The sequence below is a fragment of the Oculina patagonica genome, chromosome 6 (assembly GCF_052425735.1).
Source record: "Oculina patagonica isolate OP01 chromosome 6, crgOcupat, whole genome shotgun sequence".
Lineage (NCBI taxonomy): Eukaryota > Metazoa > Cnidaria > Anthozoa > Scleractinia > Oculinidae > Oculina > Oculina patagonica.
In genome coordinates this window covers 14,959,110-14,973,404 of record NC_135763.1, presented here as the reverse complement: position 1 = coordinate 14,973,404, position 14,295 = coordinate 14,959,110, and the positions used below count along the sequence as shown (strand labels likewise).

Below are 14,295 nucleotides of genomic sequence, written 5' to 3'. Positions count from 1 at the left end.
TAGCGGTAAAAGATACATAGTTAATATATTTAAGATTTGTGAAACTGTCTATCTGCCTTCATAATTTCAGATCACCAAATGAAGTATCTTCTGTCTGAGTGGCAACATGTAAACCAGGATATTCAGCAGCTGCGAAAGCAGCAGAAAAATGCAGAGAGTGCATTGGCGTTCCGATTTGTTGAAGGTACCCTGGTACAAGCCTTGCGAAATGGTGATTGGGTGTTGCTGGATGAGATCAATTTGGCCACACCCGAGACATTGGAGTGTCTGTGTGGTTTGTTGGAGAGTTCCTCCGGTTCAGTGGTGCTCATGGAGAGAGGGTAGGCTTAGGGTTTGCTGTTAATCCAATCATTTAACTGATCCATCTAACAGATTCATTAATCCAATCAATCAAGTGATCCCCCCTTGCAAAAATTTTTAACTTTGCAGAAAGTTGTATGTCAACGTACATGCTAACTGTTACCTAATAAAAAAATGGGGGCCACTGAATTTGTTTAAGAGTTACAAGCCCCTTAAGCTAAATTAAAGGTTGTTTTTAACAGGTAGTACTATTGTTTTGGTGTCCAGATATGTCAAGAAAATGTGTATAATTTATTTACAAATTATAAGGCATTTCTTTTGTACCATTATTATAACATCAACTGATAAACAGTGGTAGTACTGACAAATCAAAGTATAAGAGCTGGAAACTGTTGCCAGCCACCTTAATCAAGTTACATATAGATGATTGTTCACCTAGTGAACAATTAAATAATGTGAAGTGAAATAATTTACTAACTGATCAACTGAGAATTAATATAATTGTTTTGCTGCTACCAGGTCTGTCATCCTGTGAATCATTTCACTAACTGAATCAAATGATGGGAATGTTGTTGTTTGTTGATTTTTTAGTGATGTTACACCTACTGTAAGACATGAAGATTTCCGTCTCTTTGCCTGCATGAATCCAGCCACTGATGTGGGGAAAAAGGATTTGCCACCTGGAATTAGAAACAGGTTTGTGAATTGTCTAACTGATTGGTCTTTGTGTCAACACCTCCCTTTAAAATTTAGAGTCAAGAGCAAGCATTTTGAGTGTTTTCCTTATTGTTTTGTAATGGAGTTTTGCTGGGCGTTTTTCCCAAATTGTAGCATGTTTTGTCAAGTTAGCCTTAATGGCTGCTGTCTTGATTTTTTCATTAGCATCAAGCTAATCTAATAAATATTAATATTTTACTGTTCAATTCAAGGTTCACAGAAATCTTTGTAAGTGAGTTAGAGAACACCGCAGACTTGAAAACTCTAGTTGTGGATTATCTTCAAGGATTGTCACCTAATGCTGCTATTGTTGACGGCATTGTCAGGTATACAATGCTTTATTTTTGTTTGGGTTGGTGACTGTTTTATTGATAAAACATAACAAGGTTGTTTTAAAATTAGATATACAAGTTAAGTCTTAGATTGTTCTTTTAATTTGGGGCCGTTTGGAAACTTTACCCTTTTTTGTTCCCTTACTAGGTTTTACCTCACAGTCAAACATGAAGCAAATGATAAGCTGACAGATGGGACAGGACACAAACCTCATTACAGGTTATTATGTTAAATACTGACAGCATTTCTTTGAGCTGTTTATCCTGCGTAATCTGCAGTTGAAAGTAAGCCCTTTCAGTGCCTAGTGGTTCAACAGTTTGGTACCTAACTTTTTTCATACCATGAAGGTGCTATAGTATAGCTTGCCAAGAATGTTGCGACTTCTGCTGTGTAAATTGATTGCAGTTATCACACGTCAACGTTTTTGTTAAGTTGCCTTAAGAATTGGCCTGTCCCCCTATTTATAGTCTTAGTCACTGAGAGAGTAAAGTACATGTACCCGGTATATATCTATCCAAGAATGCCACATTACTGCCGTGATCCTGGGCACAGCTTGCATCAAGACCTTGCAGTGTAGTGACTAAGGCACTTACTGATTGGCTTTAGTGCCCCCCATATTTACCTTCATTTATAAGAATAGTAGCATTTCTTTAATGAATGCTGAAAGCCTTATTCTTGATTTTATTGCTTTTTCTCTAATTGATAGTTTGCGGACTTTGTGCCGAGCTCTTAGATATGCAGCAACAAACCCTCATCAGAATGCTTTGAGGTCTATATATGAGGTGAGTTACATTCACTTTGTTACCGATGTGCTTTTTAAGCTTTTCACTAGACAGAAATACATGCTAATAGATAAAGTGTTTCTTTTGCAATTAGTTACAAATGTACAAGACAGATTAGTTCAACTGTTCCTATTGGTTATTATTTCTAAGTTAATCACTTTTCAGACTGCAAGGGAAATAACTCCACTCAAATAGTTTGTTTTACCATTCAACTACACCCCTCATTCTTAACTTTCTTGCACAGGGTTTTTGTCTGAGTTTTTTGACGCAGTTGGACCGGTCATCCCACCCTGCTGTACAGTCCCTTATCAAGCAGCATCTCCTGGGCCATGTGAATGCTGCCAGCATGTTAAAGCAGCCCTTACCCATGCCACAAGATTCTGGACAGTACAGTAATTTTGAGGGTTTCTGGATTGCAATGGGAAACAAAGAACCTATTGTATCAACTGAGTATGTCTTGACAGCTTCAGTAAAGGCAAACTTGAAAGATCTTGGCAGGGTTGTGTCTGCAAGGTATTTTGCCTTTCTATCTGATTTGGGTCATTGTAGTTGCATTATTAATTGGAACTCAAATAACGTATATTACTTCTGGGAGATGGGTTTAGTGGAGGTCAGTAATCTGACTGCTGGTTAGATAAAAGGTGCAATAAAAGTTGTTTGTGATGAATCGTGAGGAATAGTTCACTAGTTTTTGTGTGGTCTTTAGTAATCAAGACTGAACTAGAGAGGAGCCTCTTCCTATGACAATTGAAACTAAACTGGAAATTTTTACATCTGGTAATTAGAGGGACAGCTAGACAGTCAGAACACACTCGTGAATGCATGGCTATTGTTTTACCTTATACATATGCATACACAATGGCCGTTGGTTTTGTTTTGTTAAAAGCTGCAAAGGACTAAGGAATCACAGTGCAAAGGGACAAAAAGTGAAGGAAAATTATTTTATTTGTTTCCGCTTCTTTCGTTTGCAAGTTCTATTAAACAATTGATTATTTAAAAGCCTACTGTCTGTCTTAAGTGTGCTCATTAAAATGCAAGATTTGAAATGCCTGTAAGTTTGAGACAAATTGTTAAGTATTTTTTTTTCCCCCCCCGTTTTTTTTTTTTGGGGGGGGGGGTTTTTTTAGTTTTTTAAAATTTTTTAAAGTTTTTTTTTTAATTTAAAAAAAAAAACAAACAGAGCCCGGCGTTTGGGGCCCGGCGTTTAACGAGAAAATACGGTATGTGACCCAGTTGAAGTTCAACTCTTGCTTGATTGATCACCTGCAAGGCTGAAGTAGGCTGAAGATGATAAATCTGTGGCCAGATACTAGATTTTAGTTACCATTTTATTTTCAGGAAACTGCCAGTTTTGATTCAAGGTGAGACCTCAGTGGGTAAAACCAGCCTGATTCAATGGCTTGCGAAGGTAACTGGTAACCACTGTGTTAGAATAAACAATCATGAGCACACTGATATTCAAGAGTACCTGGGCTGTTACACTTCAGATGAGAATGGTAAACTAGTATTTAAAGAAGGTACGTCAATTCTGATTTTTTCTCTTCATTCTTTGGGAACACATGTTACATTTTTAACTAAGCCATTATAAAGGGTCTATGTAGTCACTTTTCTCCAGAGAGTTCAAAGTTTGTGACAGTTGCTTTTGGTAACTTAGATTCCTAGTGATGATGTAGCTGATGACTTTGTAATAAATACCACAAATAAAGTTGTAAAACATGGAGGCTTAACAAAGTATCTTGCTGATGGACCAAGGAGTTCCAAATTCTGTGACAATGGCAGCTAAAGAAGCTAACTACCAAATTGATTTATGTTACCTTATAAGACAGTGCTGACTGAGTGGTTAAATTTATAGGTGTTTTAGTTGATGCCATGAGGAAGGGCCATTGGATTATTTTAGATGAACTCAATCTGGCCCCTTCAGATGTGCTGGAGGCACTAAATAGGGTACGTGTGATATTTATATGTAAGTTCAAGTCTGGTTAGCACCATTTCTACACCTAGTTGGAGTGAGGAACTGATGCTGCATCACTTAAGTCAACTCATATTGGCACTTGCCTAAGGTGCCAATATCATTGCTTTCTTCTCATTTTCATTGTTTATTTTCTTTGTTGTTTGCAGCTGTTGGATGACAACAGAGAACTGTTTATTCCAGAAACACAAGAGACAGTTGTGGCACATCCCATGTTCATGTTGTTTGCTACACAAAATCCTCCTGGACATTATGGTGGAAGAAAGGTTTACAGTTTGTTCACTTCAAATATGTCAGCCTTTATTATGCTAACTTGTAACAGATTCTCAAGAATAACCAACAAATAAGTTCTCCATTCTAGATTGAGTCTTACAAATGTGCGAGGCAGCAAGACATGTGAGGCATGCGAGGCAAGGCAGCGGGTCATGCAAGGCAAAAATCCCTACTCCAAACGGCTATCCTCAAGCTACCTAAGCTAACTGTAGGCTAACTGGAGTGATACTAAGGCTAACCAGAGTGCCATGTAGGCTGACTGAAGTGCTATTTAGGCTAACTGAAATGGATAGCATGCCTCAGGTGCTGCTTCGCACTTTGTGACAACCCTTCCACATCAATACATTGTCAAAAAGACAGGTGACAAGAGGAAAGAAAATCATCAACTGGAGATAACTATTATGTTGATGTGAAACCAAACTATCAGATCTCACATAAAGGAAGAACTCAGTTTCATGATTTATGGATGTGTATTGTCCATCCTTTGGCATCTTCATCATGAAGTTTGAATGAGTTGTATATTTGCAGGTGCTGTCACGAGCCTTTCGGAACCGCTTTGTGGAACTTCATTTTGATGAGCTTCCTAGCAAGGAACTGGAGGTTATTCTTCATCAACGCTGCAGTTTGCCACCCTCGTATGCCAAGAAACTTGTTGCCATCATGCTTGACTTACAAGTAAGTATGCCATTGTGTTTCAAGATGAATATGACTGATGGCAAAACATGGCATTGTTATCAACAGAATCAGAGATACCGTGATAATGCTGTTTGCTCTTTATAGGCACGCCGCAGGAACACCAATGTATTTGCTGGTAAACAAGGCTTTATTACTCTCCGTGATTTGTTTCGTTGGGCAGAGAGATACAGCAAGACACCTGACATTCAAGGTGGTGGCTTTCACGACTGGGATCAACATCTTGCAGAGGATGGTAAATACTGAACATTGCATAATATAAAGAATATCAGCACATATTAATTTCAATTTCAACATATCAGTTTCGTTATGGTGGTCATTTCATTGATGTAACTCTCATGACCGACTTTCAGATGTTGTCGACGTGTTATGGTTATGGGCATTTTTACGATATGCAAAATTTTATTCTGGCGAGAAAGGTGTTGTTTGAGGAGCATAACATCTGTAATCAACAATACACTTCAGGAGTACAGTATTTGAAGGAGTTTTGTTTTTAACTTGGGTTGAAGGCTTTAAGTTCTCTCTTTTTTTACAGGTTACATGCTCCTTGCTGGTCGGTGCAGAAATCCTTCAGAGTGCAAAGTCATCCAGGAGGTGATTGAACTCCACATGAAACGAAAACTTGACCCTGATTTGTTATTTGGTGGTGCATCATTACAAAAGCACGCTACTGCCATCTCAAGTCTTATGACAGAAGTCACCACAGCTTCACTTGAGGGATTCAAGCACATTGTCTGGACTCACAGCATGCGCAGACTTGCTGTTCTGGCTGGAAGGGCACTTCAGTTTGGAGAACCAGTTCTGCTTGTTGGAGAGACAGGGTACAGTGAAAGTTTGTTTAGTGGTTTTAATTTTGTAGTGGAATTATGTGGTTTTCTGTTAGAGGTCTCAAATATAAGTAATTTTTTTATTAAACATTCTTGAACTTATAAAGAATGTATCAAGTTGAAACATAGGAAATCGTAGTGTTGATGGTTGTTTGGATATCAGATTTCATTAAGCATATATGACTGTTTTGAACAATTTGTAACTCCAAGATATCAAGTATTATTGTTATAATATTGTAACTGCATTATACTACAGAATTGCCTAATTTATGGTTGCTGGTGTCTTAACATTGTGTTTACCTTTCAGCTGTAGCAAGACCACGATCTGTCAGTTATTTGCTTCACTATGGAATCAGAAGCTATTTGCAGTCAACTGTCACATGCATTCTGAGTCTGCTGATTTCCTTGGAGGCCTGCGACCTGTGAGACACAGAGGCCAAGAGCAACAGGTCAGACCTCTTAGCAAGTGTAGCTAGGTAACAAAAATAAAGAAGCATTAAGCAAAGTAGGGAGCAGGACTCAGGACTGACACAGTTGCTAGCTTTGTGCCTCTCAACACTGCTACATGCTCCAGTTTGAACACTGGACTTAGCGTATTACTTGGCATTGGTGCCTCGCAGCATCCAACTTGATTTAAAATTGTTGGTCGGTATCAACTTCCAAATAACAGATACCACTTCTGTATAAGTCAATCTGTGATACTATCCCAAAGCTCCAAAGAATACCAAAGGATACCAGTTCTCAAACAGACGGTGTTTCCCAGATGAAATGTGATTTAACCTTTTTCCCCTTTCAACAAAACATTCATGGGCATACTGGCTTTTTTTAAAGACAATTCTCTTTTAAAGTTACTGAAAACTGAAAATTTGGAAAAGTATAAAACACAGTTTAAAATACCTGACATCTTTTGACTATTAGTGTTTTCTTTTATGCGTTCGATTGGGTTTTCCTTTGGCAACTGGATTTTTAGCATACTAAACCACTTTATGATTTCTTAACATGTTTTGCAGAGTGAACAAGTTTCCAAGCTGTTTGAGTGGTGTGATGGACCACTTGTTCAAGCAATGAAGGAAGGAGCCATGTTCTTAGTAGATGAGATTTCTCTGGCTGACGACTCAGTGTTAGAAAGACTGAACAGTGTTTTGGAACCTGAAAGAACATTAGTGCTTGCTGAGAAAGGTGGTGGTGGACATTCTGTAGGAGAAGATGTTGATATGTTGGTTGCACACAAAGATTTCAAAATTATTGGAACAATGAATCCTGGTGGAGACTTTGGCAAGAAAGAGGTATGATAGTTATAAGAAAGATGTAGTTTCTGATGTCACGAGCATGTGACAACAAAAGAATCTGGGTCTAGATGGGAATCAAACCCATGACCTAACACACACCGCTCAGATGCTCCAACCTGAACTACAGGAAGACTTGTGGCAAGCTAGGCCATTTATTCTATGTGAAGGTCCATGTGACACGCGTTTTACATCCTGCTAGAAACAAAAATGTGAAAATCCTCCTGTCTTGAGATAGAGACAGAAAGGTGGAGATTTGTGCTTGCAGTGGGTCTACAGGGATGTAACAACAGCTTACTAAGATTTGGGGTGTAAAAAATGACATTTTCTAGCAAACATTAGAGAAAGGTTTCAAAAACCAATTTCCGAAATGGTTATGGGCACATGTAGCCTTCCACAGGTATCAGAAAGTCTTTTAAAATAGGTATATCTAAGTACAGGCATTGGAAGAAACCCTGAAATAAATTAACAGTCCTTGACAGCAAAGACCCATGAATTATGAAATGTACAATCAAGGGAGGGACACTTTGTCGTTTTAGTAATGTAACAAACAAATTAAATATCTGACCAGCCGTTCCAAATCCAGAATGTGACCTTTCTTTGTTGTGCTTTTCGTGCAGCTGTCTCCTGCCTTAAGGAACAGATTTACAGAGATTTGGTGTCCTCCTTCCAATGCCAGGGTAGACCTGATACAGATCATAGAACACAACATCAAGCCTGGTGTTGTACTAAGGTCAACATGCCAAGGTATGACATGACATACAACTGTAGCTTTATTTCATACAAAGTAAGAAATGTTCACATATTTACTGTGTTTTCAGACCTATATGAAAAATGGCTTGTCCTGGAAACATGTCACACCCTGGCTTTCAATAAAACCTGTCACCTGCTAGAGGATATTCTGTCATGAATTGCTAGCTAACATTTATGTCCCTCCCTATAAAAGGAAGATGCTTTCAGCTTCTTATATTGCTCTACGATGGGTGCTGCACAGGGGAACCTGGCCTACTTCAAAACTTATTTACACTCCTGTGTTATGTAACGCTGATTTGCTTGGTAAAAACTGTTATTATTCTTATTCTGGGCAGGGCAGTAGTTTAAGACACTGATAACATTAGCGCTCATTCATAGTATTGTCGGAAAAACCAAAAACCATCTCTGTAACATTGATCCCACTTAGGGACATCAGGTATAGGAGAGGCCATGATGGACTTTATAGAATGGTTCCATTCCACTGACTTTGGAAAAAGGTAAGTCCATTCCAAACCTTAAAATACACTGGGTTCATCCAAGTACTTGTTGCATTAAGATCCGTCTTTGATTTCCCAGGTTTGTGGTTAGCATCAGAGATCTTTTGTCTTGGGTGAACTTCATCAACACATGCAGTATATCAACAACCCACGAGGATATGGATGTCGATGTTGGTGGCAAAGTACTGCTCTCTCCAGCTTTAGCATACATACATGGTGCCTGCCTTGTATTTCTGGATGCTATAGGGTCAGGATTAACTAGTGTTTCATCATCAACCTCATCATCATCATCATCAAATGGTGCTGTAGAGGAGGCATACCAAGCATGCTTTAAATTTCTTAGACAACAGGTGGAACATGGTGAAGAAACAGAGGGATGTTCTGGAGAGCAAATTGACAATGCTAGCAGAACAGATGTGTTTGGTATAAGACCATTTTTCATTCCAAGAGGTATGTGTGATAATGCTGTTTGAATTAACAATGACGTATAGTTATACTAAGCAATCAGCATAGAGAAGTATAAACAAGAATGAATCAACGAGCAATAAAACCTAGTATGCTTTCTTGTTGGAAACAGTGGTAGGCGTAAGACCAAATTCTCATTTCTGAAAAACAAGATTTAGATAACTCTGTTTTCGTTTTTACAAAATTCATCTACAAATCGTTTGCCTAAAGAAAAGAGAAACAAAAACCTAGACATTTTTTGTTTTGTTTTGTAATGATTACGAAAAAGTGAATGATTTGTGTATTGAAGTACCTGTACCAAGGACATTCTGAGTTCTTAGTCCAAAGCTTTTGTATCTTCTATTTTTTTTTTTTTTATTCGTTTCTTTTTTTCTCCTCTTTTTTTTTTTCCTAACGCGCCCGGCCCCTTATTTTTTTTTTTTTTTTTATTTAAAATTTTGGTTTCCTATTATATAAAAAAAAAAACCCCCCCTTTTAAGAAAAACCGGCGCGCCCGGACATTCCATAGAAAACTTGGGCTCGTAGTCTAATTGTTATAGTAAATGAATTCCTTTCTAGGGCCACTGCCTCCACCAGTAAACTTTGGAAGCACTTACACCCTCAGCTCACCGACAACATCACAGAATGCACAGCGCGTTCTGCGTGCTCTACAGTTACCCCGCCCTATTCTGCTGGAGGGTTCTCCTGGAGTAGGAAAAACTAGTCTTGTTGGAGCTATTGCCAAGGCTTCTGGTCATGAATTAATAAGGATTAACCTCTCTGAACAGACTGTAAGTAGATCTATTATTTTCCCACTTTATTTCTGGAGTTACAGATGACTTTCACTGTCGAGTTTATGTGTCCAATAACATGTGTTGGATGATATAAATTGGAAACTAATGTGAACAAAGCATTAGTAAATGTTAAACAACATGTGCTTTCTGTAATTTATTAAATGTGAATTACGGGTATTAGTTTGTCAAGCAGAAAGTTACACGATTACTGTACTGAGAATTGTGTGCTTGTTTGATACCTTCAAGGATGTGACAGACCTGTTTGGTGCTGACTTACCTGTTGAGGGAGGGGAGGCAGGGCAGTTTGTATGGAGAGATGGTCCACTGTTGAAGGCACTTAAAGCAGGGCATTGGATTGTCTTGGATGAGGTTTGTTTTACATGATTGTCTTTATCTTGATGAGCAATACTTTAGAAAACAATTAGAAACAAGCCTCTTACTTTTGTGGGAGGTATGTTGGCCTGATGTTTAGTGCAGTGGACTCTAGATCAAGAAGCCTGGGCTTGAGCCCTGGCAAGGAGTCATTGTTTTGGGTCCTTGGGTAAGGCACTTTACTCTCAGTGCCTCTCTTCACCCAGGTGTATAAATTGGTAACAGCGAATGGGGGTAACCCTGTGGTGGACTAGCATCCCATCCAGGGGGGAGTTAGAATACTGCTAGTTACTTTATGCTACATAAGCGGGGGGGGGGGGGGAAAGAGTCGGCTGTACAGGTCACGAGGATTGTACACAGATTTTGTCTTTCTGCCTACCTTGCACTATGTTGCTTTTGTTGTTTTCAAGAGACGGTGTAGTTTTTTGTGCATTATTGATTTTCGTGATGGTATTTTTTTTTCAGCTGAATTTAGCATCACAGTCTGTTCTTGAAGGACTCAATGCCTGTCTGGATCACAGAGCTGAGGTGAGTCTGTTCTGCTTCATAGTTTAATCTTCCCATACAAACAAACTGATTATGCATCAACTGGCATAAAATGATACTCCTAAATTATGTTGATCACCCTGGGGAATTAATTCATCTTGTGTTGATTTTGTTGTAGGTTTATATTCCTGAGTTGGGAATGACTTTCAAAGTTCAGCGTGAGAAGACAAGATTGTTTGCCTGTCAGAATCCATTAAACCAAGGAGGGGGAAGGAAAGGCTTGCCAAAGTCTTTTCTTAACAGATTCACCCAGGTATTGTGTTGGCCATCTCTTAAGAGAATCTAGAATCTTTTTATTCTGACATCGATCAAGCTTGTAAGCAAGGTATTCATTTACTGCTTATTTTATCCTTGTTATCGTTGATGTGATGTTATTTTACTTCTTGTTTTTTTGTATCCTTATATAGAGCTTGTAGGCCCGATCTTACGAATTCAGGATGACTCTGTTTCTGAACAAATCATTTAACCCATTTACCCTCCATCCTTTTGTTTAATCACTGTTTTATGTGTGATATTTTAATTGCCTCTGTGATCTTCTCCAAGGTTTATGTTGAGCCACTTTCCAAATCAGACTTGCTGTTCATCACAGAAGCCCTTTACCCACAGATAGATCGTGACATCTTAGAAAAGATGGTGACATTTAATCAGAAGGTACTAGCATTATATTCTAATTACGACTACTCTGGTAACCCTTTAACAGTCCATCAGTTTGTGGCCGATCTTCATTGCCTCTTTACACCTTGATGGATAAGTAGGAACTGGTTTAGTTTTGAGGCTTCGAACAAAGTGAAAAGTATTGTTGATGAGCTAAAAACAAAAAAACATTCTCGGACGTTTCGACACTTCTGTCTCTTTATCGGCATTACTAAATGCCGTCATTGCCTAAATGGCATTTTTTACACGGATGAAGAGACAGAAGTCTCGTAACGTCCAAGAGTTGAGTTGTTTTTAGTGCACAAATAATACTTTTATTTAACTTTGTTCGTATCCCATTAATGTTCTACACAGTTTTTCCTGATTTGTTATTTTGAGGCTATCTGGCAAATAAGATCTTATGCAAAATTGGTTGTCATTCATTTCTTTTGTTTGGTCAAGTTTCTGAAAATGCTGATGGTGACACTTGAGTGTTTTTGGTTAAAAGGCTGCAGATTTGTGACTTGTTCAATTTTAAGAGATTTGTATGGAAATAGCCACCCTGGCCTGCCTAGCCTCCTTTTTTATGTTTTTGGTCATATAAATGTCCCTGTAACTTCCCGTAAGACAAAACTATAGCCTTGAAACTTCATTCATTGATTTACTTTGACTTAATCTTTAAGTTAAAGTGATTCGATTTTGTTGACAAATGATTCTTCTTGGAGCCGAAAATTAACGGCAGCCATATTTGCATATAGGGTCTATTGTAGCATCCCATCCAGGGGAGTAGTAATACGCGCATTCAGTTAGCTTAATACATGTTCATGTGCAGACCATAAGTTTTTTTTATAATAAAGACTGACTTGTTGAACGTTCTTGTACTGTAGATCCACCAAGAGACGGTTGTGGAGGGGCGATGGGGAAGGAAAGGAAGTCCCTGGGAATTAAACTTAAGAGATGTGTTCAGGTGGTGTGACCTGCTTATTAAACATCAGGTATGAAGAGAAAAGATATGTTTCTATTTCCAACCATTATTATATTTCAGTTGAAATGTGTGCAGATATGTTTCTCAACTTTGTTCTTAGGTTTCTTATTGAAACAGCTGATGTGATGCATTTTCTTTTCAGTCTGCTGGCTTTTGGAACCCTGGTCAGTTTGTGCATCTTATTTACTGTGACAGAATGAGAACTGTACAAGACAAGCAGATGGTAACGATTCTTAAGAATAGTTTCTGTGACTGTTAATAAACAAAGTTGTAATGATAACCAAATGCCAAACGACGCAATGCAGAACAAAGCCAAAGATTTCCCCACTTTGTTATTGACCCAATCAGGGCTTAATGAAACTGGAAAAACTGAAAATGTGTTCTGAGCATTAGCCCTAGAAACTAAATCACGGACCACACGAGGCCAAGAAAGGTTCTTCGGCCTCAGAGATAATAAAAGGTCCCCAGAATTTCTTCTTTGCTGAATTTGATCTTAGATTTTCACCTTGCATAGGCCATTTGGCACAGACCCGGCATATTGTACTTATATATTCCTTGATGAAGTATTTCAGTTTTGACCTTTTGTGATTGTTTTTGCGTTTTGTTTTATTTAATAAGGTGCTGAAGTTGTTCCACTCCAGTTTTGAGAATTCAGAGCAGATTGGTGGCATCTCTTACACCCGGAAATCATTTTACATCACCCCAACTCATGTTCAGGTGAGTCTGTTTACAGATCTGTAATTTTCTTTATTGTTGTTGTGAAAGTCGTGAACAGTAATTAAATTTTAGATAACAAATAGCGTACAAACCTCTATATTACCGGTACTTGAAAAAAAGTCACTGAAAAGCTAAGCTGCTTGTTTTACTTCAAGGTTGGTCACTCATGGCTTCCAAGGTGTTCCTCACTGGATCAATCCAGTATTACCGGGAGGCCTCTGCAAGTCCTTCATCATTGTCTGCCAGCCATGGAATCACTGATGAAGTGTCTTGACATGAACTGGATGGCCATATTGGTAAGCTCAATATACCGAAAGAAGAAAGAACTCGTCAATGGCTTTAAAAACGTCATTAGGGCTACCACTATGTATAAACTGTGTGGTGGATATGTGCCACTAAATGGCATAGGAGGTTTGGCTTTTAAACGTTGTAATGTTTAAAATGGGGTCTTAAGGCCTAGATGGGTAACACTTGGGAGTCAGTGTTTTAGCGCTTTTTGCGGTAGGTTGCGCACTGGAAGATTCAAATTGTATGCTTCCAAATGATAATTTGATAACACATTATCACAGCATTCCTCGAAATCGATTGGTGATTCAACTTGGTAGTATACGTTTAAGGCTGGATGATGCATACAAGTTTTTTTCATTGTGGATTGTGCCTTTTTTGATGTGGTGAATATGTGACACAGATATGAGAACTGCGGTAGACACATTAAAACCTACAATTGACCTGTTTCCAACATATCAAAGCCTCATAGCTCAGCTGTTAGAGCATTGTGCCGGTATCAGAAGATCATAGGTTCGGATCCTGTTGTACCCTTGGAATTTTTTTTCAGGCTACAAAACAATTGCCTCTATTGCTTTGTACACTGTGAAGATCAGTTTATTCATTTCATGTGTCATTTTTGCTGAACAGGTTGGTCCTAGATCATGTGGAAAGACGTCCCTTGTCCATCTTGTTGCCCAGCTGACTGGAAACAGACTGGAAGTAATGGCCATGAATAGTGCCATGGATACCACAGAACTGCTGGGTGGATTTGAACAGGTGTGATAATGTTTTTGGTGTAGATTGTCTATCTTTGTTCTCTTACCACCGGTGGCTGCCTGCAGTGGATGACTGACATTGTTCTGGGTATTGGCAAATAGAACTATATGGCAACTATATGTGCTCAGACATATATGTTTACAACCTTGGGGAGGCAAGCATGGCCGAGTGGTTTAGGGCGCTGGTATTGTAATCCGAAGGTCTCCGGTTCAAGACCTGCCCTTGCCACTAGCTGGATTATTTGTTTCTCGGTTGTCCCGAGTTCAAATCCTCGACCACGCTTTGTATATAGCCAACTGGTCTGCCTCCTGCCAGTTGGGATTTTTAACC

General features: G+C 38.7%; 1 protein-coding gene across 1 annotated transcript in view; it reads left to right on the top strand.

Moving 5' to 3' along the window:
• Nucleotides 1-14,295, top strand: part of LOC144655970 (midasin-like) — a 63,107-nt gene that overhangs the window by 7,749 nt on the left and 41,063 nt on the right. Inside the window, exons 6-32 of the mRNA XM_078516172.1 lie at nucleotides 71-320; nucleotides 892-996; nucleotides 1,230-1,343; nucleotides 1,498-1,569; nucleotides 2,057-2,132; nucleotides 2,377-2,645; nucleotides 3,471-3,649; nucleotides 3,985-4,076; nucleotides 4,251-4,367; nucleotides 4,903-5,049; nucleotides 5,155-5,302; nucleotides 5,603-5,888; nucleotides 6,202-6,343; nucleotides 6,905-7,180; nucleotides 7,801-7,927; nucleotides 8,361-8,430; nucleotides 8,510-8,880; nucleotides 9,454-9,665; nucleotides 9,915-10,037; nucleotides 10,506-10,568; nucleotides 10,705-10,839; nucleotides 11,130-11,237; nucleotides 12,107-12,214; nucleotides 12,347-12,427; nucleotides 12,823-12,921; nucleotides 13,077-13,217; nucleotides 13,837-13,965. Coding sequence (XP_078372298.1) covers nucleotides 71-320; nucleotides 892-996; nucleotides 1,230-1,343; nucleotides 1,498-1,569; nucleotides 2,057-2,132; nucleotides 2,377-2,645; nucleotides 3,471-3,649; nucleotides 3,985-4,076; nucleotides 4,251-4,367; nucleotides 4,903-5,049; nucleotides 5,155-5,302; nucleotides 5,603-5,888; nucleotides 6,202-6,343; nucleotides 6,905-7,180; nucleotides 7,801-7,927; nucleotides 8,361-8,430; nucleotides 8,510-8,880; nucleotides 9,454-9,665; nucleotides 9,915-10,037; nucleotides 10,506-10,568; nucleotides 10,705-10,839; nucleotides 11,130-11,237; nucleotides 12,107-12,214; nucleotides 12,347-12,427; nucleotides 12,823-12,921; nucleotides 13,077-13,217; nucleotides 13,837-13,965 — 4,040 coding nt within the window. The remainder of the gene's footprint in view (nucleotides 1-70; nucleotides 321-891; nucleotides 997-1,229; nucleotides 1,344-1,497; nucleotides 1,570-2,056; nucleotides 2,133-2,376; nucleotides 2,646-3,470; nucleotides 3,650-3,984; nucleotides 4,077-4,250; nucleotides 4,368-4,902; nucleotides 5,050-5,154; nucleotides 5,303-5,602; nucleotides 5,889-6,201; nucleotides 6,344-6,904; nucleotides 7,181-7,800; nucleotides 7,928-8,360; nucleotides 8,431-8,509; nucleotides 8,881-9,453; nucleotides 9,666-9,914; nucleotides 10,038-10,505; nucleotides 10,569-10,704; nucleotides 10,840-11,129; nucleotides 11,238-12,106; nucleotides 12,215-12,346; nucleotides 12,428-12,822; nucleotides 12,922-13,076; nucleotides 13,218-13,836; nucleotides 13,966-14,295) is intronic.